This window comes from Natrix helvetica (assembly GCF_964273705.1).
Source record: "Natrix helvetica genome assembly, chromosome: Z".
In the NCBI taxonomy this organism is placed as follows: domain Eukaryota; kingdom Metazoa; phylum Chordata; class Lepidosauria; order Squamata; family Natricidae; genus Natrix; species Natrix helvetica.
Window position 1 is genome coordinate 117602705 of NC_138554.1, and position 26676 is coordinate 117629380.

The following is a 26676-nucleotide window of genomic DNA, read 5'->3' on the forward strand; positions in this document are numbered from 1 at the left end:
TACAACAGCTCCAATCCCATAGGGGGAAGCGTCGCATGTCAGGGTTAACGGAAGTTTAGAATTGTATTATGTTAGGACGGCTGAGGAAGTAAGGAGATGTTTAACATTTTCAAATGCTTTAGCCTCCCTCAGGCCCCAGTGCGAAGCAGTCGAATTATCAAGGAGTCTATGCAATGGTTCCGCTACAGAAGATTTATGCGGAAGAAACATTGCATAGAAATTTAGGCGCCCCAAAAAAGCTTATAATTCAAGCTTTGATTTGGGGGTAGGAGCCCGATGTATAGCCTCAACTTTGCTGGTAGTAGGATGTATTCCCTTACTATCTATTAAAAATCCCAAAAACTCAGCGGAAGAAACTCCCAGGTGGCATTTAGAACGCTTAAGCTTAAGACCAGCAGATCTAAATCTAGATAGGACGTTCCGCACTTTGACAATGAGATCCGCTCGGCTGTCGGCCGCAATCAACACATGATCAAAATACGGAACCACCCCCTCCAGTCCTTGGAGCAACCGCTCCATAAGACTTTGAAAAAGACCCAGGGCGACAGAAACCCCAAATTGCAGCCTGGTGCAATGAAAAGCCCCTTTGTGAGTCACAATAGTTTGGGCATCAGCAGAAGCCTGATCCACAGGCAACTGCTGATAAGCCTGGGCCATGTCTAATTTAGCAAAAATACACTCCCTTCCCAATGAGTGCAAAAGATGCTTCACTAAAGGAACAGGGTATGGGTGTGAATTCAGCACCTTATTGATGGTTGATTTATAGTCCCCACATATATGAATGGACCCATCTGGCTTAATTGGGATAACGATAGGGGTTTCCCATTTCGCATATTCAACTGGTTCAAGAATCCCTGAGCTACCAATTTATCGATCTCAGCCTCAACCTTGGATTTCAGGACAAATCGAATCCTTCTGGGCTTTAACCTTATAGGGGAGACATTAAGGTCCAGATTAAAAGATATAGGCTTGCCCTAAAGTGCCATCAAATACATCGGAAAATTCAGCTGTCAAAGTCTCAAAGTCATTAATGTTGGATACAGAGTTCACGCCATCAATGGACAGACCGAGGGGCTGGAACCAGTCGAGACCTAGCAGCATAGCCAGAGGTTTGGCCACTACCACAAGAGGAAGTTGTGCTGTAAAGGACTTGTATTCGGTGTGGACAGAAGCTACCCCCAAAACGGGAATTAAGTTTCCTTGATAGTCACGCAGGCGGAAGGTTGCGGCTTGGAGATCGATGGAATCAATTGCTGCAGAAAAGGCCATGAAATGATTGACTTGGTGGATCCAGTGTCTATCTCCATTCGGCAAGGTTTGCCCTCAATGCGAACAGTAATTTTTTTTTTTTTGTGAGCTTGTATGTTGTTCGGAAGCTGATTGAACGATCCATTCGTTGTTAAATTCGTCACTATTAACAGCAGAGCAGTCATTATGGCAGGTCTGTGAAGGCTTGCTGATTCGTTTGCCAGGGGTCCGGTCGCTGTGACGAACCTGATCCTGTAATTTAGCACGGCAAACCAGAGCAATGTGACCTAGGCGGCCACAACGCCTGCACACAGCCTGTTTAAAACGACAGTTCGAACGGAGATGCTTGCCTCCGCAACTCAGGCAGCCATTATTTTGTTTTTTTGGCGGGCTCGCCTCTGAGGGAAAATTTTGATTGAACTCTGCCAACTTGCTGAAGGTCATCAGAATCATCAATGTCTTGTCCTATTTGTTGATTAACGGAGGAAGATAAAAACGGTGGAGTGGCCTCACTGATTCTACTGTGAATCTGGGCGGAAGATTTCTCTTCCAGCTCCGCAGCTCTAGCCTCATCAACAGCTGTTTGTAATGTTAATTCAGGTTTAGCTAATAGCCGGCGCTGTAATCTAAAATCCTTAACTCCGCATACAAATTGCTCCACAAGAGCATCATCCAGTTCTTTAAAATTACAAGGAATCGCCTCATGTCTCAGTTTGGCCACATATTGGCAAATTGATTCATCCTCCCACTGTAGACACTGTCTGAAGGCATGTCTTCTCACTATTTTAGATGGAGCGGAGGAATAATGATGTTTTAAGTTAGTAATCAAAACATCCCACGGCACGGTGTTAACAGGCATTGGAGCAGATAGTTCCCTGGCCATAGTAAACATTTCTGGCCCACAAGCAATGAGGAAAAAAACCCTTTTTCTTTCTTCTGACACCTCAACAAAATCGTGTGCCAGCAATAAACATTCGAACCTTTCCAGAAAAGCCTCCCATGACTCCTTTTGAGCAGAGAAAGGGGCGAAACTCGGAATAGCAGACATTCTGTGGTATGATATCACTCTCTATTAAACAGGAAACTCTGTGTGGATGTTAGCTAACTCCTTGTCACCAGTATTATGTACTAATATTAAATTAATATTCTGAGGCGGTCCAGTCACAGTAACAGCTTTATTTGAACACTAACTATGCAATGACAAGAACAGAACCAGGGGCTCCGGGACTTCCGGTTCCGGCGGCTACGGCGACGGGCAAGTCCTTTGCCCGCTCCCGCTCTCCCGGTGGGCTTCCCCCGCTTCTGGGGGGGCACAGGACGCCCCGGAGAGGCGTCCTGCCGAGGGAACGGCTCGCGGAGGGCCCTGGCATCGGCGGCGGCTGGTGGGGGCTGCTCCGCTTCATTCTAGGCACCGGGGAGCAGTCTCGGAGGGCGCGCCTGCGTTTCGCTCCATGCCGATCGGACAACGCAATACTGAAGGAAGCAGCGGCGGTATGGTGAGGTGCTTCCTTTCTTCACACCCTTTCTTTTGAACTGATGGACTTTTCAGCGTCTTTAAAAGCTAAACTTTTGGATTTTTGCTGGAGGTGCGGCTAGAGGGAGGGGGATTTCCCCTCCCCCTTGGACAAGCGGCTTGAGAAGATTTTGCTTTCGCCCCCAGGGGAAGGAGGAGGGGAGAGAGCCAACTAATGATGCCTCACCCCTCTAAAAGTGACTTTCACTGGATTTAATTCCAGAATCTATGGGTGAACTGAGAATTTTCTGAACTTTTAAAACTTTGATATGCCTCTGAGCCCAAAGCTGGCAGGGCAAGATGGCACACTTCCGTTGTCTTCATGAACTCTGAAACCTGACTCCACCTTTAAAATTCAGGCTTCCGGTCTTTGTCTCCGTGTCACCCAGAAGAATCTCTTGTGGATTGCTAGTTTCTGAACCCTCTGGAGAGAAAATTTTTCTCTATTGCTAGACTGATTAAAGAAACTCCCATCTGTTTGGATCTTCTGCCTCCTGGACTCATCTGCCTGCTCTACCTCTCCAGCTGTCCAGTCTCTACACTGACTGATCTCTCTGTTTTATAAACCATGTCTCCAAAAAGACCACCACCTGGAAAACCTGGCTTTGCTACCTCTGCACCGACATCTGCAACATCCAGTCCTGCCACACAGTCAAAGATTACAGAACTGATGCAACCTAAGAGTACAGAGATGGATTTGCAGCAAATGCTTCAACAACTCATACAGGGCCAGGAAGAAATTAAGAAACAATTAAAGGAAATGAAGGAAGAAATTAAAGAGAATCAAGTCCAAATTTATAAGAACTCACAGAGACTGGACCTTGTGGAGGGTGGGGTGGCGGAGGCGAGGGGGGGGTAGAGGCTCTTCAGAAGGGTAACAAAGAACTTGATACCCAACAAATGAAAACAGAGTTTGAGAGAATGTCCTTTTATCTTAGATTTCAAAATGTTATAGAAGCAGATGGGGAAAATATAAGGGACATTATGACTAATATCTTAGCTGAATATATACACAAAGATAAACAACAGATGTAGTGGGAGATAGACCTGGTCTATAGAGTGAATTCAGCATATGCCAGAACACACAATGTACCCAGGGAGGTTCATATCAAATTTCTTAGGAAAAGCACAAGAGACATAATTCTGGGTGTACAAAGGGGGCAAGCATTGACATATCACGACAGGGAGATAACCATCTTGAAGCAGATCCCAAAAAAAATTAGGGAGAAAAGAACCAGGGGCTCCGGTTTGACAGCTATTTATATGGTCGCTGTCAAACCGGTCAACCAATCAGAACAACTTTAGCTCCCTCTGGTGACGCCTACATGAATTAGCCAATCCCGGCATTCGGTTAGTGTTGATTGACACCTTGTGTTTGCTTGGTTCAGACACAACAATTTCCAATACATCGAAGAGTATCAAGCTGGACTGTTTTGTATATCCGTGCTACGTAATATGGATTAGTCTATAAAATACGTTTACAGACTAAAGTTATAATTCAAAAAAAATTTCAAATCTGGCCAGACTGTATTTTCACTAAGGTAATTTATTAATTTCAATAAATTAAAAATTAACTAGTCTAATTTTCACTGATAAAAAGACATATTGGATATTCAAAGTACTGCTATTTTATTTTCATCAGAAATGTATTATCTAGCAGGTATCAGTTTTAAAAATTACAAGCTTGGCAATTAAAGAGATACTTCTGGTCCGGGAAGGAGGACATGGGGAAGGATTTCTTATATTCATAGAAAACATGTGTTTATTTTCTGGTAGTGAATAGTTTATAGGTATACAAAGGTACACATTGCAATAATCTAAACAGAGATATGTTTCACACTAGACAAATCTAACATCTTCAGGAATGATGCAGGTAATTCAGTAGCCTTAGCTACGCAACTACATTCTTTGCCTTTCAGATTCAGGATTAAATTCAGAACAATGAACATGAAAGTTTTCATGATTTTTCCTACTGTGAGAATCAATTTTCACTCTGATAAGTAGACTGGTAAATATTATGTAAACATGTCGAGGTGTAAGTTGTGATCTGTGCTATCCACAAAAAAGATGAGAGACATTTAGTATTTTGAGTATACACAGATACATTCAAAACAAAGATGATGTTTTTTCTTGTGCTGTTCCTGTAGCCATAACCGTTTCCCCTAATACTATTCATTATTAATACTATCTAACTATTCAAAGCTTATAATCAGGGATGATTATTTTAAGTTCAATTTGGTACTATAAAGTTCTGACAATAAGTTTTGTTTCTAGACTAGAATTGAATTCCCATCTCCCAATTTGTCTTTCAGCTGATGAGGTACATCTCAGTCCTGTTGATTAAGTACAATTTCTTTTGGCTTCCAATAAATTATAACAATAGTATATTAAAAATTAAAGTAATATTAAAAAACAAACACTTGTTAGATCTCAAACAATTTCTTTCGAGTTCAATAAGGGAAAGAGGAAAAGTTGGTTAATTTTGCTTTATTAAATTGATTGTTTTGGGCTTTACCTAATTTTCAGTCTTTTCCCTTTTCATCTTAATCCATTTTTTCTTCTGCTTTTTCCTCTGAAAGAAGGAAAGAGAAGTGTGTTGCTGTATTTCTATGAGAGGGAGGCTAGTGTGTCATAAAGATTGATATATGTCTATCTTGAAACTTTATTTATAAATTGGGCCTTCTATGTTAAAGGCAATTAATTTTCAGATCTCTCTCTTTGAGTGTATATAGATTGGTAACATGCACTTTTTATTGTTAGGGAAGGAATTTCCAGGATCAGTTTCACCTGAACTGGCAGCCCTAGATTGCATTGATGGGGAAACTGAATGTGTACTGTATTTGTGTGTGTATATGTGTATGATGAATGTTATTTTATCTTCTTTCTTGTATAAGAGAAAATTGTTATAAAATCAGAATTCTCTTCCTTTCAAGAAAATATAGTGTAAATGAAAACAGAAATAAAAATTCAACAGCATTTAAAATATACACAAATGCCATGTTTCCCCTAAAAGAAGACAGTATCTTGTTTTCTTTTGACCCCCAAAATAATCACTTGGCCTTATTTTTGGGGAAGTCTTATTATTTTTGAGGTGCAGGAGGAGGTGAGCGTGGTCACCTCATGGCTGCTGCTGTGTTGCAATATTTTCGAGGAGTGCTTATTTTGGAGGGGGGGCTTATTTTAGTGCATGTGCTCAAAAGCCCGATTGGGCTTATTATCCAGGAAGGTTTTATTTTCGGGGAAACAGGGCATTAGATTTTATAGGAATTCATTTTTTTAATTTAATGTGTTTTTCTGCGGGAGCTGTACATTCTGTGTTGTACTGATTAAAAGCAGTGACATGCGGTGAGCTTTATGGCTGGTGAGGCTGGTGACGTCATCAGCGTGAGCCGCGATCCCCTTCATGTTGACTCAGGAAGGAGGGGAATGGGACCACATCAGCCTCCCTCCTGCGCACGTCCCATTCCCCGCCTTCCTAAGTCAACATGAAGGGGACCGCAGAGCGCGCTCCGCGGGACAGTGGCTCACGCTCCATGATCCCCTTCATGTTGACTCAGGAGTCAGGAAGGAGGGGAATTCCCCTCCTTCCTGACTCCTGAGTCAACATGAAGGGGACCGCAGAGCACGCTCCGCGGGACTGTGGCTCACACTGCGCAATCCCTCCTCCACGATCCTTCCAGCCTCCCTCCTGCGCACATCCCATTCCCCGCCTTCCTAAGTCAACATGAAGTGGACCACCGAGCGCGCTCTGCGGGACCACGGAGCATGCTCCACGGGACCGCAGCTCACGCTCCGTGGTCCCCTTCATGTTGACTTAGGAAGGCGGGGAATGGGACGTGCGCAGGAGGGAGGCTGAGGCTAGAGGAGCCTCCTGCACACGTCCCATTCCCCTCCTTCCTGACTCCTGAGTCAACATGAAGGGGACCACGGAGCGCGCTCCGCGGTCCCCTTCATGTTGATTTAGGAAGGCGGGGAATGGGACGTGCGCAGGAGGGAGGCTGAGGCTAGAGGAGCCTCCTGAACACATGGTCCCATTCCCCTCCTTCCTGACTCCTGAGTCAACATGAAGGGCAGCACGGAGCGCTCCCATTCCCGACCACATGTGCAGAAGGCTCCTCAGTGCCTTTCCCCTTTTCCCTTTTTAAAAAAATTTTCATGATGAGAGCGGTGCGGCTCTGCCTCCCCTGCCTCCCCTGACAGCACGTCCCTGATTAAAAGAGCTCTACATTAGGTAGATAATATGAAGAAATGTGATTGCGAAACATCAAATGGACTTCAGGGTTGCTTATATGCCTTTATCTTACAGGAATTGTATAAATAAGCATCTGACAATGAAGACGTATTTACATATAGTAAAATAAATCCATTCATAGGACTTTCTTCTTTGGTTAGGGTTACAATTTTACAATAATTGTAAAATGTGGTCACATGATAGCAGGTCACTACTATAAAGTAGAATATAATACATAGATCTATAATACTATATATCATAACAATCCAAATATCTTCAACTGATTTGGGTTTCAATATAACATGCAATTAAATCAAGACTTGAGATTAAATCTTTGTGCAAAATTGTTAAAACGAGCATTACTGATACTCAGTAGGAAGAATGAAACATATGTATTTCCTTCCATTTCTCAAACATTACTTTTTAACTGCTTAAATAGTATGACATTAGAATAAGCAGTGTATCAAATGTAACAAACTTGAATATAAGCAGACCAGAAAAGCATTTATTTTAATGTTAGACTATTGCATCATATGCTAGGATGCTTGCTCAAAACTCATTGGGGAATTAAATTAAAACAGAGCCATCTGGTAATCTTTACATTTGCTGCAAGTTAAAAAAAACCATGTTAAATTAGCATTACATAACAAGCTTCTAATAAAATTCTTAGTATGAGTTCTTATTTCACATTAACCCATAACTGCTGGTTTTCAACAACTCTGATGTGTGGTTATATTTATTTAGTTTATAACCTAATCCTATCTCCTGGTTTATTTCTACCTTACCTTATTAAATTGCTGAGATTTTTAGATATGGATAGGGACATGCAGTGAGTAAAAGTGATATTTATACAACTAAAATTATAGCACATTAGCAATTTCAAATAGCTTAGCTAAATTTCTGTGCAGAAATAAAGTATTGATTTCTAGTGCAACTTGTAAACATATTTTATTAATCATTATTTGTAATGGCTCTTTAAAAATGTGTGGAATAAATTTTTAATAACATTCATTTTGAACTAATTAATGAAAGAATACTTAGGTTTTTAAAAACTGCAAAGGGAAAAATTATTTAGTTCCTTACTAAAATGCTTTTATAGATACAGATCTATACATCTATCTCCTAATTGGCTATTTCTTTAAGACAAATGGCTTTCTTGCCTATAAATAAATGTCTCATTCTGCATATTCTGTTAAGCTTTCCATTCTCCAAATTCCTTAAATTGTTATTTCTAGGAAGAATGTCTAAATAAGAGTAGTCTGGCACTAGCATTACAGAGGATGGTTAGTGAGCTATTTAGATATCCATGCTTTCCAAAATTGTAAATTGCTTGATACGCAAGAATTATCTATCATGAATTGCAAAGTTGCTTATTTCTATTTTAACCCATGGGATGTTGTGTTGTTTTATGTTCATTAGTAAAAAATAGTTTTGCTTCATATTTTATTTTATATTAGTTGATCTTATACCTATGCGTTTTATCTATTGTACATTGATATTCAGAGACAAAGGCTCAAACTCATTTCAGCAAGTGGATTAAAACTATCCAATCTATTAATCAGTTGTTAGACAACTCATTTAAGATTAGTCAGATATCTTTGTTTTATTGTTGTAACATTGTCTACACTTATATTCCTATCACTTTGATACCTTTGAAATAAACATAATTGATAGTAAGTAATTAAATTAAAGGTAGGAGGTTAAGAAAAAGGAAAGGTAGGTAAATCTAGTTTATACCGATACCATCCTTTCAAATCTTTATCTCCTTGCAAATTAACCATGCTACAAGATCTCTACATAAATTAAATTTATATTTTGTTTATTTGTTTGTTTTTAAATTTCTGATTTCCGTTTCATCACAACTTTCTTGATCTTTCTCTTCTTTTACTTACACTTACACTTCATATATTTGATTAGTGATTTTAGTATTCAATCCACATTCTTTCAGTACCTATTTCATTCCTGATTCTTTCACTTCTTATTCGATCTCATATTGTAGGTCTCAGAAATCCATCACAGCAGGTGGTGTCCAAAATGTCTGTCTGCCTTACGCAGAGTTTATTTGGCTTTTATACAGTTTTAATAAGCAAAGCAAAAGCAGGGGTAGCAATAGCATCTTATTGGTGCATTTTACTTGTCAATATCTAAGACCATCCCAGCCAGAGTAGAGGTTTCACATATCTAAAGGTTCCTGGTACTACCTGGTTCTAATAAACAGTTGAGGTCATAGATGTTGAAGTAATAGGTTACTGAGATATGGCAGTTTGTGCGCATGTCTGTACATAACCTGTATAACTCTACATCTCACTCTTTTTTATTTTGTTAGACAAGGCATCGTAAGAGGGATTAGTAAAAGATCATAATCAAAAAGGAACATCCTTGTAATTGTTTATACAGGGCATATACTTGACCCTGAGGCAATGCAGGAGAGGGTTTTAGGGCAAAAGCTGTGATACACATATTTTGCAAAGAGACGGAAGGCATTGAATAAAACAGCACCCACTAATCAAAACAGCACAAATAATAACTAAATAACGTAGGACATTTCCTAATAAACCTGTGGGCAACCAAGCCTAAAAGCTTTCCCACCAGGATCCTAAAGTATCAATTTTGAAATCAGAGGCCAAATTGTGAAAAATATTAAACTGGTGCTGGATAGTTCATAATTCATCTAAAAGATTAAAACAACACATTAATTACTAAAATAGCTTAAAAAAGTAGTAATAATTATTTTTACCAAATTACATACAACAGCTTTAACATTAAAATAAGCACAAGCAACAAGTGCTGGCACACCCATTATAAATATAGCCAATGCTACATATTCTACTTTATTAAGCAAAGCTATCGCAGAGTCACAAGTGCTATCTAGCGTGACTCCATGTCAAGAACGGCTTGAGTGAAATTGCTGTTTGGAAAGCAAAACAGGAATTAACTGGCTAAGGCAACATTGTGCTTCACTAATATTAGCAGAAATATAATTAAAAGTTTCTTGACTACATGTAAAAAAAACCATCCTTGCAAGAGCCAAACATGAGCAAAGTGAAAGGAAATCTCATCAAAAGCTGTACAGTTTAAAGCAGGTGAACTAATATGAAGACAGTGAGGCTTTTTACTTGAAGAGGTACAATTAACTACTTTTACACACGTTATATGTTCAAGAACTGCTATTATTGAAGTATATAAAGCATTTGCATCAGGGGGCGGATCATAGGCAATCAACCCCCAACTAGATATAGTCTTATAGTTAAAGTTTTCATTCAATAGCAATCTGCTCAAACCAGTGAAGTATTGAATTGCTGCAGGCAGGATTCAAACAGGAACCAAGCATGTAGAAAGCAAATTTTCCATGTCATATGATTCAGATAAGCAAAAGACATCATTGTGTGATATTAGCTAGCTGAATCCATAGATTTTTGCTTCAGTCTCTGTTCAAATGAGTGTTCATGTGGGATGATAGCAGCTGTTGTCGCTAAAGAGAAACAGTTAACAATCAGACATAAATGATGACTAAGGAATTGGCAGTTAAAACGGCAAAAATGGCACTGCATAAGTTCTTGGGGGATTGTTCCACATGTTGTTGTTGCAACACTGCCTGTGCTGGTGGTCAGGGTTTTTCACATCACTGGACGGCTGGTCCGACAAGATCGTATTGGCCGCTGTGCTGTCTGTAGAGTCACCTTGGTCATCTCTAGAACTGGATTTGGGGACTGGTACCACTATATCCTTAGCTGGACGAACACTACATGCTAGAATCCACAAAAACCTATAGAAGCAAGCACAGCATATCCTCATCCCCCTAGAGGGGGAGGCAAACAAACTTTTTTAACCTGTTGTGTTACCCACACCAAACTGGGGTATGGCAAATTATTGGGTACCTGAGAACCCTCCTTTTTTATTGTTTGTGAAGACAGTCCTTAAAGGACTGATTACCACATTCCACGATGGCTTGACCTGTGGAATTGTAAGGAAGTCCATGAATTAAAACAATGGTCCAATTTGTACAAAATTGCAAAAAGGCCAATGAAAAATAGGCCATTATCAGTTTTTAAAGAGAAAAATTGACTCAAAATAATAATAGCTGAAAAATATGAGAAATAACATGATTAGCTGATTCTCCTTGTTGAGATGTGGCCCAAAACACTCCTGAATAGGTAACAATAGAAACATGAATATATTCCCAAGGAGCCAGAGAGAGAACATAGGTGACATCCATTTGCCAGAGTTGATTAGAGACCAAACCACAGGGATTAACTTCTTTGTCCCCCTGAGGGGAATGCCTCAGAACATTGGGGACAAGATGAAACAATCTGCTTGGCCTGGTTGAGTGGAATATGGCAAGCTTGTGCCAGCCCTTTGACATTTCGATGAAAAAAAATGATTAAAAATGAATCTGAAAAGAGAGTAAATAAAACATAAACAACAACTGCTGAAATGGAACCTTCAGAAAGAGGTCCTGGAAGAAACAAAGAACTACATATGTAAGAAACAACATATAAATGCTTTCAGTCTTATAATAGTTGCTGCCAAGTTAAAAAACAAAGCCATAAGATTAGAATCAATCCTGGATGTGATGTAAGCTCCTGGAAAATCAAAAATAAGTTGACACACATAATGAAAGTCAGAAATTTAGTTTAAAAGCTTGTTGAGAAAAGATTTAGAAAGCTAAAATAGCAACAGCTAATTCTAAGTGTTGCAGGAACAACTGTATTGCAGGGTAGGAAACTTTCAAGATAGTCCTTGTAAGCAATCGCTCCTCTCATTCACCCTCCACCTGAAAAAACAGTAAAAGCTTGCAAAAGCAGAGAAACGAAAGCAATAGACAAATAGCAAAAGAAAGTCATTAAACACCCAAGCCGAGAATCTTTAGGCAAATGATATGAAATACAGCCCACATAGTCAGTTAAAGCACACTGAAGACATAAGTTATTCTGAAAATAAAATTGAAAATCAGTTTCTGGAATAGGAAAAAATAATATTAATCAAATCAGTCCAATTTCTTCAACAAACTCGGGTACATCCCGAGGTTAAAACATTTTGGAATGGGGTATTTTTGTCTTCTAATACAGTTAACATTCCTGTAGGCAGTTTACTAATAAAAAAAAACATAAAAAGAGTTATCTGACAATATATACGATTCACAAATAGAATGCTCAAAATCTCATTAATCTTTTGAACTGTGGCAAGGGCTGCAGAAAAAAATCACAATGAGATCGCCGGACTGTTTTCCTTTGGTCAATAAATCAAATAAAGAACTAAGTAAATGTGCTGGCAAAGAAAAATACGGACGAACCCAAGTAAGGGTCCCCAACAACTGCCGTAAATTAATTAGCAAAATACTTTTGTGTACGTTTAAACAAAGGAAAACTGGAGCAAAAAAAGATTGTAACATTTCATACAGATTCACGGAGCAATCTGCAATTCATGAACACTTAAATCATTTTATATTTTTGAAAGCCAATTAGATGGTATCTTTGGGGCTCCAATTAAAATATCATCCATATAATGATTTACCAAAGCCAATGGATAATGCTTACAAAAAGGATTCAATTTTGCAACATAAATCTGACACAAAGAACTAAGTAAATGTGTGAATCAACCAACGAAATAACTTTGGATATTTTGCTTTTAGCTTCGACCCTTGATGGAAAGGGCTGGAGGCTGCAGACATACTCCCCCCTGGATTTCAACATTCCTTTTTAAAATGACCAGGTTTACCATAGTTGTAAAACTTTCCTTGAGGCTTGCTGCCTTGCGATAAAGCAGCTGCCAATTTATTAGTTTGGCAAGAGACTGTTCTTATATCTTGACACACTTTAATCATATCTGCCAAATCAGGATTGTTCCCAAGACCAATAATTGCCCTTCGGCATTTGGAAGTAGCATTTTCCTTTGCTAAAACATCAACAACTCCATCTAAGCCTCAGAATTATCTATTTGTTGTTTTAACACATCTGTTAACAAAATCAGGATATAGTTCAGTAGCCTTTTGCCGGATATTAGAGAAGGCTTGCTGAGGCTTGCCAGAAACAGGCACAGACTCTTCCTGATCAGGGGGGCCAAGAAAAGAAAGAGAAAATGGCAGGCACAGAGAAGACAGACTTTTCCTGATCAGAGGGAAAACAAAAACAATTGTTTAAGCCAATTACTTCATGATCTTGTGAAATCAATTTAGGTGAACAGACAGAAAACATATCTTCTTTCTCCCCCCCCCCTCTTTTGCTGATTGTTCCTCTGACCGTGGAGAAGCAGAAAAATTAATCACTCCATGAGGAGCTGAAAGTCCAATTAAAGATGATAATTGGGGGGAAGAATTTTTACTTGATCATAATCAGGCGAAGGTTTTGTGGTCAATTGTTGTCCTGCCAAAACTTTAGAGCCAAATTTTTCTATTGCTTGACGGCACTGAGATCCCGGATGTCCTATCCAAAGACATTGTTTCCCTATCTCTCCCACCAGCTTCCCTTGTTGGTGGTGAGACAGACTGCAACCCATACCTACCTCTGAGGGGTCCCGTAGGATGAGGGGTCCCATAGGATGATTGGTCTCATAGGACGATTGGTGCACCTTGGGGTCTGTTCCAGACGGGAGGTAAGTATGTTGGCTGTTGCTCCCCCGAAGGGTTTCCTGGTCCCGGGTTTCGGCACCAGATGTACGTCTCAGAAATCCATCACAGCAGGTGGTGTCCAAAATGTCTGTCTGCCTTACACAGTTTATTTGGCTTTTATACAGTTTCAACAAGCAAAGCAAAAGCAGGGGTAGCAACAGCATCATATTGGTACATTTTACTTGTCAATATCTAAAACCATCCCAGCCAGAGTAGAGGCTTCACATAGCTAAAGGTTCCTGGTACTACCTGGTTCTAATAAACAGTTGACATCATAGATGTTGAGGTGATAGGTTACTGAGATTTGGCAGTTTGCTGCACATGTCTATACATAACCTGTATAACTCTACATCATACATTTTCTTGTAACCTCTTCTTATTGCATAAAATTTATTTTTTATGTTATTCTTCATTTACCCTATTCTAATTTCTGTAAAATGGACATTTTATATACAATCATTATATTTATTGCAACAGATATTCATGTATTTCAACTAAATCAATTCAGACTGTTACCATTTCACCATTGATATCACATAAATGCTTTCATGGCATTTTTGCATCCATTTTCTCATATTTAATAATTTTTCTACCAATGTGTGCAAATGTATTTATGTGATATAATTTTACTATTTACAATAGTGTTTAAAAAATTGTGAAACTTTTTGAATCTTCAATATTTATGCATGTATCTGTAACCTAAAACATGATCTGTTTCCACCAAAGTCTTATAACTAAATAAAGATTTGTTTATATAAAAAATTAACATATGAATCAAAAATATTATTCATTTCTTTATTGAAGGAATATTCTTTGATTTTTATTAGCAAGGTTTGAAAGATTAAATAGATTAAATCAGCTTAGTTATAATTATAATTATAATTACATATATAATTGTGTATGTTGTATTTGTGCTGATATATATATATGTATATGTATGTATGTATGTGTATGTATGTGTATATATATATATATATATATATATATATATATATATATATATATATATATATATATATATATATATCTTGTTTTAATTTGTATTAGTTTTTATTTTCATAATTACAATTGTTAATAAAATTGCCATATTTTTATGATTTTGTTGTTACTGTTTAATAGCCTTGAAATAGTTTCAACATGAAAGTATTAGTTTGGATACTGCAATATTAAAATATTGAGTAAATAGTTTACTGTAGCCAGTTGGTTCTATAGCCACATTTATTCTTTTGATAAGATTGTTTCTGGAAGACATAAGCTAGGAAGAATACATTTTCTCTTGTTTCTTATAATTGGGGAAAAATCACACTAATTTCTGCCAGTGATGTTGTGCCATTACAATTTTTAGAAGATGTACAAAATGTTACTGTGTTAAAAACACTTTTTGGAGAAAAGTATTGAATTCTTTTTTCATAGGTTTTGCTTTTGTCTTTCAGCGTCTCTCCTGAAAGGTCTAAAGCATACTAATATTGTGCTGCTTCATGATATCATCCATACAAAGGAGACGCTGACCCTGGTATTTGAGTTTGTGGTGAGTTTATGCAATTTTTTTTGCATTCTATAACCTAAGTTAAAAACAGTTAAAAACAGAATGGCTGCCATTGGATAAAAGAAACCTGGATAACTTGCATAGTAGTCTCTTGCTGCCAATATAGTTTGGAGTACTTAAAATACTGTGTTAAATCATATCAGATATTGTCTTAATTTTTTTTTCAGATACATAACACAAACTTGTTTCAACTATCTTGATTCTTCTTCTTCTCCCCCATTCTACTATTTAGAGATGTATAATTCCTACAATTGTACTCATTTTTTTTAATATGTATTCATTATCTGCGTAAAATTTAGTTTATTATATTTTGAAAGCTGATTTAAGGGCTCCATGATGTGCAGAAATACATAAAGAATTTAAACAAACTACAACTTTGCTTTTAACGGCTCACTTGGTAGAGATAAAAGAACAAGAACTTGTACTTTGCATGAAAGGAGAAAGTAAAAAATAACAGATAATCTCTCTAATATAACGCTAACATAAAAATATGCCAGAGTTTTAACACTTCGTTTCTATAGTATGTGTAAAGTTGTATTAAAAAATTCTTTGAAAAAATATGCAAGATTTTTCAAGGAAATACTGAGTGTTGGCCTTTCTTTAGCTATTCATTGGCAAGCAACTAACTTTTTTTTGCAAGTTAATGTATTCATTTATTTACAAGAACTATGTTATATATGTCCTGCAGTAATTGAAATATTTTTAAGTGGACTATTTGGTAATTTTGGTGAAAAATATACTATGATTGTAGATTCAGGAAAATATTGTGAGACTTGAAAAGGAATTTAATTGAGATCAAAACTATGTTTTTTAATTACATTTGGAAATTCTATTTTAATAATTAGTATCAGAAAACTATAGAGAGCATAATTTATACTCCATAGTTTCTTTTCCCTCCGCTGCATTTCAGCTATTAATTAACATTTCAGTTTTCACAGTACACAATTTAATGATATAATTCTATTCAGAGAATCATTATATGAGGTTTGGATTTAGGTTCCCAACTAATCATCCTACATTTTCCCAAGACCAACATATGGTATTTATATAACATGATTTTAGTATTTAGCTGCAGTATTGAATAATGAGTAATTATAATTAATTCTCAAATTTCCACCAATGGAAAAATAATATATAATTTATAAGAAAGAATTTAATTTTAACTAGATTTAACTCTTGCATAACATTTTTATAGTCAATGTATAGTTAATATAGTTAATATTTCAGTAACTAATTTTACACACCCACACACCCACAATTTTACATGCTATTTTTATACAGGATGCTCTCCTACTTTATTAGAAACTACTCGGATTGTCAGAAGCTCAATATATCTCTATGATAGTTAATGCAAAAGAATACTGTATGACCTAGAGATGGGAAAAGATGTACAGATGGACAGCTATCAAAGCAGTGAAATGAAAGAGAGTGTGTAAACTATTGCATCATTACATCAACTCACAAGTAGTTTGAGTTACAAAGAAGTATAGAGAAAAATGCAAAATTAAAAAAAACGAGTTAAACAAATGTTTACTTTTTTTTCATAGTCCTCAGTTTGTGATTCAAAATTATAACAGCTATTAGGGATGTAACCCTAGGCTTGGCTTGGCAATGTATATAAGCTATGATTACTTTACTGTTACTTTAAATGCTTAAGAGATGTAATTGGTTTGTTACCTCAAGCAGCCATAAGAGGGAGTCAGAATGGCTGTTAGCTCTCTGTTCTGTTAGACGCTGATCGGTGTATTTTGAGGTATGGTGGTTTGCTACTGTTTAGCTATATTTTGTGTGCTAGACTGACTATTTTTGATAACTGAATTACTGAACCGTGTATGACTTGGACTGTTAACCGGACTCTGAATACCTCTATATTTCTACATAGTAAACTACTATATTTTTATACTATTCAGTGTCTCTATGCTGGTTTGTGCATGTTATTCCATATCACTCTCAATACGCTTCTCTGCATACTCACTCTTCTAACGGGGAGCTTAATTACTTAACAACAGCAATAAAATGATTTATGACCAATTTTGCACTTATGGCCATTTCAGTGTCCTTTCAGTCATGTGATCAACATCTGGGTCTTTGCAACTATTTAAAGATAATAGCAGTCCTATTTTCAGTTTTCCCAATTGGCTTTCAACAAGCAAATTCAATGGGTGAACTTAGATTCACTTAATGATCAAAGCAAAAAAAGTTGTGAAATTGGGTATTACTCACTTTGCATCATTTAGTGATGACACTTCTGCTCCAAATGTTGGTTAAAATTAAGGACTACCAATATGCTTGCTTTATCTACTATAGCAAAATCTTTATGTAAATTATATCATAATGTAAGATATATTTATTGCTATGAAGAACATCTATGATATATAAGAAAGTAGTGTAAGTACTGTGTTTGGAAAAAATCAAGAGATTAGAATCTAAAAGCTCTCATACCTATTAAATGCAGATAGTTAATGTATGATGATCAGTTGGAAGTGTTAACAAATGAACTCAAAATTGGACATTATAATATTAACCCTTAGATGACAATATCTTAAGGTACCTTATACTTAAATAAAAGTATAAAATGGAAACTGAAAAATCTTAAGTGTTAAATATTAGAAGACAGTCAAAGAACAATTAGTGAACTTACACTTCAGAACATATCAATAAAGATAGGTGGTATTCTTAAAAGAATGGAAAATGTGCTGAAGATGAAGTTGACACTATTGGCTTAATGTCTTATTCAGAATGATTCTATGAACCATCTGTCTTCACATTTTCCATGGCTTTTTGCAAATCATCTTATGCTCTGTCTGACGTTGAATTTAGTGAAATCTTGCCACCTTGATTTTTGGCAGCCTCCTTTCCTTTTATTGCTGACTATTTTGAGCACAAATGCCTTTTCCAGTGAGTCCAGTGATTGCATTACATGGCCAAAATAACCAGAACAGAATTGGGGGGGGGGGGGGGGTTTGCCTTGCAGCGATTTGCCTGGTTTTATACCCTCAGTACATATTTTGTCATCTTTGCTGTCCAAAGGATGCAAAGGAGCCTTCTCCAGTTGAGTTTCGTCATATCTAGTTTTTTCACAATCCAACTTTCACAATCATAAATAGATACAGGGAACAGGATAAGACTAATCTGTATTTAGTTGCCAGACTAATGTCCTTGCTTTTTCATACGCAATTCATGCTCATCATTGCTGTGTGAACGAGCAGTATTTCTGGACTGGATTCACCTCTTTGATCAATCTACAATCAGGAAAGTGAATTCTTGCATGCATTCATTCTTTTCACCATCAGTTGTTATTTTGACATTTCATTACTGTAGTGGACATGAGCTTAGTGTTTTTCATGTTCAGGAAGAGGCCGAATTTCTCCCTTCCTTCTTTTACCATTTTGATCAGACCTTTTTTTGATTTCTAATAAAAGTTTGTTGATTGCCTTTCCTTCAATCTGTGTTCTAATTCATTATTCTTCAAGTTCCAGGTTCTCATGACAATTTCAATATGCAAATAGAATAAAGAAAGTGAAGGAATGCAATCTAGTCACACTGCTTTTTCTACCCCGAACCAATCATTGTTTCTATGTGGTATTCACACAATAGCTTCCTGATTTGTGTACAGTGATTGTACCAACTTGATCAAATATATTGGTATCCCAGGGTTTTCCACAGCTTGCCATGATTGACCTCTTCGAAAGCCAGCTTGAACATCTGATAATTCCCTTTAGATGGTTGGTGCATTGTTGTATTGTATTAAGGAAAATCTATCTAGCATCAGGACTGAGACCAGTTGTATTGTAAATGGAGCAATCTTCGGAGTCACCTTATTTGTCAATGGAATAAACATTGACCAATTCCTGTCTATAGCCATGTGTTCATTCCCCAAATTTTCTGGAATGTCTGTAATGATTATGAGTGGTACAGGTTTCATCAGTTCTAGGATGGTATCAGCACCTGGGGCCTTATTTGGCCATTGGCACATTGCCCAGCCTGAAGGATGGCTGGTTCTATTTCTGCATCTTTTTCATCCTGAGGAAGCTGAACCTATTTGTTGCTGGCCTACAACTCTTCAGATATTATTCTTATATGATTTTGATGCTTTGGCAGTCAGACAGTTCCTTCTTTTTTTGGTTTTGATGGTGCTTTTATGAACAAATTATTTAAACGTTCAAATCCTTTTGACTTGTACAAATTTATTCCCGGTGTCGTCCTTCTGCAGTCCTCTTCTAGCAGTTTGCAATGCTACTCGCAGTAACTTCATTATCTTCCTTTGCTGCTCTTTGGAAATCTGCATTGTCTCCTTGCTTACCTGCTGCTTTGACTGCTTTTCTTTACTCGGCTATTGTAATAGTTTCATCTGACAGCCACTTCTGTTTTTCTATGATTTCTTATATGTTGATTCATACCATACAACTGCTGATTCAACAATCAATTGAATTTCTTGCCACAGTTGACTAAGCATCTTAGCAGCATTCAGCAGTTCAAACCTATTTTTTTTACCTCAATTGCCTACTTAGTAATATATGTAAACTTCTTTGATGGTACTGTCTTTTTGATGTTGCATAGTTTTATTGATCTTAGTCACCAAAAATTCATGATCAGAACCTTAATCAGCATTTGGATTTGTCCTGGCAGTGGAGACTGAACTGGATCGTTGATGTCTGCATAAGACATAGTCTAATTACAATGCATATTATTTGATGAGGTCCAAGTGTAACAAGGCCACTTGTGCTGTTTACTATTCATATTGGAAAATAATTTTTCATGGCAAAATTTAACAAAACAATTGCTTGCTTCTTTCTTTCCCCAAGCCAAAAGCTGCTAGTCATGTGTTTTTCTGCTTGGTTGTCGACTTTTGTGTTAAAATTACCGGGTATGTAAACAATGTTTTTTCTGTGCTGATATTGAAATCTTGTTTCAAGATCTGTTGCTTCAGTTGTTGGGGTGTAGAGCAACTGTGATTTTGATGGGCTTGGCACGGATTTGGATAGTCATAATGTGACCATTAACTGTTAAGAAGATTTTCATTGCTTGGCTGATGGTAAATGCCACTCCATATGTTTTTGGGGTGTCATGTCCTAAGTAAATAGATAGTGAGTTCCTCAGGTTGGAAATAACTGTTGTTTAACTAGTGTGACTCATTGACTCCAAGAACGCCAATTTAACCTGTCCATCTCCTGTTTGATAATATCCAATGTATCCAGGCTCATTCCTTGTACATTCCATATTGCTATCTAATAATGTGTTTTGCAGACACCGTTGCTTTTACCAATTGCTGTTTCTCAAGCTGGGATTCCTGCTGGATTTGTTCCAAACATAACACTAATGCCTTGACTACTCACTCCAGGCTTTGCCCTTCCCAAGCTGATTTTAGTGACTTTCTGGCTTGAAGTCCTTCCATTGGGCACCATACTAGATTCATTTAAAAGTCTTTCCATTATATTTTCTTGCAAACATTTTAACAAATCTTAGCTCAATCCTCCCCATTTATCTGGACTTTTGATCAGCATGCAACTTCACAATAAGATAAGATAATAAATAAGAATAGTAGGAATAATGATATTTTACAAAAATGATGATCAAAATAATTAGAACAATTTTTTCAGTGATAAGATAAAGCTATGAAATCTGGGTGCTGAGAGGTTTTGGAAAAAGGAATACAATTATGGAATTGTATTCAATTACAAACAGTATTGGAGAAAGATTAGAAAAAAGAACCAGTTGCTCAATCTCAGAATACAAAGCAATGATCAGCAAGCAGAAGCTCACATACTTAAAATATGAGATATGAATTATTAAAAATTACTACACTTGGCAAGGAGTTACTTAAAGAAAGTAGCAAGACAAATGGTAGGAAGCATAAATGGAATCGAGGAGATAACTGGGATTTCCTTGGAAGAGCTGCATATGATCTCCACATAAGATTGAGAAGAAAAGCATTTGACCAGAAGTCACCAAGAGATACATCAGTGCAATAATATCTACCAAACAATTCATAATATAAAACTATTTATTGTTTCATTTTATCCAGAGTAGCTTAGCATATCATGCAGAAGCAATCAGTTAAACAAAGGAAGGAGAGATAACCTACCTGTAGATGTGAAACATTTAAAAGGAGTATTGTCTGCAGCAGTGGTGGGATTCAGTCAGTTCGCACCTATTCGGGGGTTTTAACTTTCTAAGCAGTTCAGAGAAGCGGTTGTGGAAGAAATCTCCTTTTGTTTTCTTCCACTTTACAGGGCTAATCCTGTAAGGAAGGCAGGAAGGAAACATTCTGGTGTTGTTTCTAGCCTAATCTTTACTGCCCTGATTATAGAAACTACCTCTCCAGTTAACCCCCTCCAGGCCCTTCCTTAAGAAGCCTTCCCTGGACCCAGCTTCTTTAGCCAACTATCGTCCGGTCTCCAACCTTCGCTTTATAGCGAAGGTTGTCGAGAATGTGGTAGCACGTCAGCTTCCCCAGTACCTGGATGAAGCTGCCTACCTGGATCCGTTTCAGTCGGGTTTCAGGCCTGGGTACAGCACGGAGACGGCATTGGTCATGTTGCTTTATGATCTCTGGCGGGCCCGGGACAGGGGCTGCTCCTCTGTCCTGGTCCTATTAGACCTCTTGGCGGCTTTTGATATCATCGACCATGGTATCCTACTGTGGCGACTTGGGGGGTTGGGAGTGGGGGGCACCGTTTTACGGTTCTCCTCTACCTGTCGGATCGGTCGCAGTTTGTGTTGACTGGAGGACAGGGATCGACCCCGAGTCGCATCACTTGTCGGGTGCCCAAGGGGTCGGTTCTCTCACCCCTGCTGTTCAACATATATATGAAACCGCTAGGCGAGATCATCCATGGTTTTGGGGTACGGTATCATCAATATGCTGATGATTCCCAACTTTTCATCTCTACCCCAAACCACCCAAACGATGCCCTCAATGTGATGTCCCGATGCCTGGAGGCTGTGCGGATCTGGATGGGGAGGAACAGGCTCAAGCTCAATCCCTCCAAGACTGAGTGGATGTGGTTTCCATCATCCCGATTTGTGCATCTTGTTCCATCTTTGATGATAGGGGGAGAAATTTTAGCTCCTCAGAGAGGGCCCACAATCTGGGAGTCCTCCTGGATACGTGGCTTAGTTTAGAAGAACACCTGACAGCCATGACCAGGGGGGCCTTTTACCAGGTTTGCCTGGTACGTCAGTTGCGCCCCTTCTTGGATAGGGATGCTCTGTGCACAGTCACTCATGCCCTCGTTCTTTCTCGCCTGGACTACTGCAACACTCTCTACATGGGTCTGCCCTTGAAGAGCACTCGGAGGCTTCAGCTGGTCCAGAATGCGGCTGCGCGAGTTATCATGGGGGTACCTAGATGCTTTCATGTTACACCCCTTTTAGGTGGCCTGCACTGGTTGCCGGTTGTTTTCCGGGTGCAATTCATGGTACTAATTATGACCTTTAAAGTGCTCCATAGCTTAGGCCCAGGGTACCTGTGAGACCACCTACTGCTACCAGTAGCCTCCCACCATCCAGTGCAATCCTACATAGCTGGCCTCCTTAGGGTGTTGTCGGCCAGACAGTGGTGGCTAGTGACCCCCAGGGGGAGAGCCTTCTCTGTGGGAGCGCCTTCCCTCTGGAATGAGTTGCCCCCGGAGCTTCGCATAATTCCCCACCTCCGGTCCTTCCGAAAGTTGGCTTTTTCAGCAAGCTGGCCCGGCCTGAACAGAATAAAATAAATGATTAATTTAATTGTTAATTTTAATCTAATTTTTAAAAATTTATTGTTAATATTAATTGGGTTTGTTTTTGGATACTTTATTTAATTTCCTTTTTAACTTTTGTAATATGTTTTTTAATGTTGTATGCCACCCTTGAGTCCTTTGGGAGAAGGGCGGCATATAAATCCAATAAACAAACAAACAAACCCTTACTATATTGCCGTGATGGCGAACCTATGGCACGCGTGCCACAGGTGGCACGCGGAGCCATTTCTTAGGGCACGCTAGGGGTTGCCCTGTCAGCTCCAGTGCGCATGCGCACTAGCCAGCTGACTTTGGCCTTCATTTTTGGCCGTTTTTCGCCCGCCTCCGGAGTGCAAAAAACAACCGAACACAGAAACCGGAACTTCGGGAACGGACTTCCAGTTTGCATGTTGGGTTGTGCTTTGCAACAGCCGTGGGGTCGGAGGGAGTTTGCTCAGGAGCGATGCCGGCAGGGTCAGAGGGAGGGGTATCCCAAGCTTTCTGGGATGAGTAAACAAGTGTGGGGAGGCGAAAGGGAGATGGAAGAGAGAGCGCTGGTCAGGAGCCACAGGAGAGGTAAAGCGGCAGCCGAGGGGGTGAGGAGATCCCGGCTTGCACACAGGAGCAAGGGCACCTTTAAGCTTGCGGCTTTCTCAGCGCTGTTGCAAACCACGGCGGCCCCGATGCCCAGCACCTTCCATCCACAGCAGCTGCACGCCGCCACCTTTGGAGGCAGCCGCTTTTCTTGGTGGGGTAGATTGTGAAACCCCCCCCCTCTGCTGGGCCAAGAGCAGCTGACCTGTGAGGGTGCCGTTTCTCGCCATCATTTGCAGGGCTAAAAAGCTCATGAAACCGTCTCACCTCGCCTGTCTCTTTAATTCACACCTCTTTGTCTCCCCCTGAAATGACCTCATCCTCAGTAGAAAGCAATTGGGAAAGGTTTGTGTGTGTTTCGGGCTGGGGGAAATAAGGTAAGGAGGAAGAACAGAGGCTTCTCGGCTCGCTCTCGCCTCCCGGATAGCAGAGGTTCCTGTGTTGGGATGCCCTGCCTTTTCCTCCCTGAACTGGTGCTGGAGGGTGGGAATCTGATGTCTGTCCGGAGGCTGATGAGCCCAGGAGCAGCACACCCATGAAGCCCAGCTGGGCGGAGGGACACAGAGTCCGGGAGGCGAGCAAAAATGCCTCCGTTCTTCCTCCTTGTCTTATTCTCCCCCACCCACCCACCGTCTCTCTCTCTATCTCTCACTCACACACACACACAAATCCTTTCCCAATTGCTTTGTCCCGCTCCGGCACTTTAGGCAAAGAGGCGCGATTTAAAGAGACAGGCGAGCTGGAGGGGGGGGAGGAAGCAGCAATCGCCCTGGCACATATTCCTCCTCGCCCATCGTGGCTGCCAGGGCTTCTCCTTCATAATGGGCTGCAGGAGGAGGAGGGAACCCCATCTCCCCCATTGGGAACTCTGCCAGAAAAGCCATCCGGGAGGCGAGAGTGAGCGCACACACTCCCTCCCTTTTTCTCAAGTCCACGGAGGGAGATTTCCTTCAGAATCAAAACGGCTGGTGGGACACCTCAGCGCAGCGCTGCTCCTTCCATGGACTTGAGGGGAAAGAAAGCCCCTTTCCCCCTCAAATTGCAGTATGCCTGGAGAGAGAGGCAGGGAGGGAGGAAGAGCACATCCCACCTCCAATTAGTTATCCAAGCTCAGTTTCCTGCTGCCAAGGCCAGCACTCTAAAGGCGGCAGGGTCCTGCGGGTGTGAGTGGAACGTGCTGGAAGCCTCCGGAGGACCTGCATGGGGGCGTTTTCACCCTCCCCAGGCCCTAGAAATCCTCTGGAGCCTGGGAAGGGTAAAAAAACAGGACCACCACATAACAAAAGTAAGGGTGAGGGCGGGGGTCGCACGCGCATGCCCGGGGTGGTGGTGGTAGTTACATGCACATGCGCATTGGGGTCTGCACGCATAGGATTATGGGTTTGGCACGCATGGCCATGACTCCCCCTGCCCTCCCCCCCTTTTGGCATGCGAAGCCAAAAAGGTTCGCCATCACTGCTATATTGTAACAACTAAGGCCAAGCGCCATCAACATGAGTGATGTTGAGTTTGCCATGCCCACCTGGTCCAATGACCACTGAGCCACGCCTACCCACCTGGTCCTAAGGGCAGAGAACCGATTCTTAAATTATTTGAATCCCATCACTGGTCTGCAGCATGGGAAGATATCCTTTTCCATTTGACTCACTAGTCTATAGACAAAAAAGAAAAAGGGAATTGTACTAGAAAAAGATTATGCCTTTCTTTTCTCTTTTTTATAAAATAGCCAATTGACTATATCTTTTAGATGGCTTGGTTTTCTCAGAGATTCACTGTAGGCTAACTTGACTTTCTGAGATTGTGCATAAAATATTCAGTTTGCTTGAACAGTTACCAGGATAATATCCATTGATTGTAGTAAACCTAGACTGAGTTAACTTGAGTGAATCTGCCTAAATGGACAAAGAATACCTTCTTTATTTAATGATTAGTAACCATTAATAAAGATGTAATATAATGTTCTCTAAATGCTAATAACTATTAGTAAAGCTCTGTAATAGTATGTTCTCTAAATGCAAGGATGCTTTTGAAGTTTAATCTAACAATTAGATGTTTCTTGTAAAGACTATTTGCCTGATATATTAAATCTTTTTTAAACATCTCTGTCTCTGTTCATTGTCCAATTCCCTATCCCTAATCTCCGTCTCTCTCTTTTTTGTTGCTTCTACCTCTTTACTTCATCATTTTTTTTCTTTCTGTTTTGCTGCTTTTGCTTAAATATATCAGAATATTTATGTATTTATTAATAAAATGTATAAGCTTTCGAATTCATGGTGATTCTGGACAATACATAAGATAAAAACAATGGCATCCTGTACAAACAAAAGGCAATAATCCAGAAATTAAAACATCAAACACATTAATAAAGGAACACATTTCCTAATCTAGTTTTTGGGTTAAGGCCAATTTAAATGATGGCAAAGTCAGGACAACTCCAGCTCAGGACAACTCCAGCCTCTAGAATACCAGTGTCACACTCGTGGTGCCACATTGCCATCATGTGATGTTTCATGACGTTTTCCTTCTTTGCGGAGCTAGGATTGGCGTGGCCTGCATGTGACGCATCTGGCCCACAGGCTGCCAGTTTGACAGCTGTGATCTAGAAATATGTAATTGCAGAGGACAAGTACCATGAACAGAGAAGGCAATGTCCCATCAGATCCCTCAGATGGCACTGTTTAAGGGATAGCACTTGGAGCACACCTCCTTTCTCAGATCTTACAGAATGTGCAGAAATTCAGATAAATGGGCCATGAAAAAAATATGCAGAAATTGCTGCAAAAACAAAGGCATACTTTAAGCTTAGGAAATAAAGAAAATGTGAGAAAGAAGCTCAAGCTGACTATCTTTATGTCCCATCCTTGAGCTATAGCAGAACAAAAATACACAATTAGCTCATTAAGTTGAATTTCACTGCATTAATTTGGGATTGAAATGAATAAATAACTTTTTGGTTCTTAGAAATTTTTTCCCAAAAGATCACCGTATTAACATCATATTTTTTTTTGTTGTGTGCCAGTTTTATGAAATTCTAGAGAATTGCAGCAATACAAGTCAGTGACATTGTATTGATAATTTTCACATGAAATATAGGGTAGTCACATCTGTTACTGAGAAATGTGCACACTTTAGGATTGTAGCAGGACTTGTATGGTAAGCTTTGATGAGTTTCTTTTATAAAGCATTTTGAGGTAAGGTACATATTTATATATAGAA

General features: G+C 39.3%; 1 protein-coding gene across 3 annotated transcripts in view; it reads left to right on the forward strand.

Moving 5' to 3' along the window:
- CDK14 (cyclin dependent kinase 14) overlaps window positions 1–26676 on the forward strand; it is a 263591-nt gene that overhangs the window by 89014 nt on the left and 147901 nt on the right. For all 3 annotated transcript variants that reach the window (XR_014176838.1, XM_081971698.1, XM_081971699.1), the window contains one exon: window positions 15033–15127. Coding sequence is in view for 2 of the 3 variants with exons in the window: in XM_081971698.1 (XP_081827824.1) it covers window positions 15033–15127 (95 nt within the window). In the remaining variant the exon portion in view is untranslated. The remainder of the gene's footprint in view (window positions 1–15032; window positions 15128–26676) is intronic.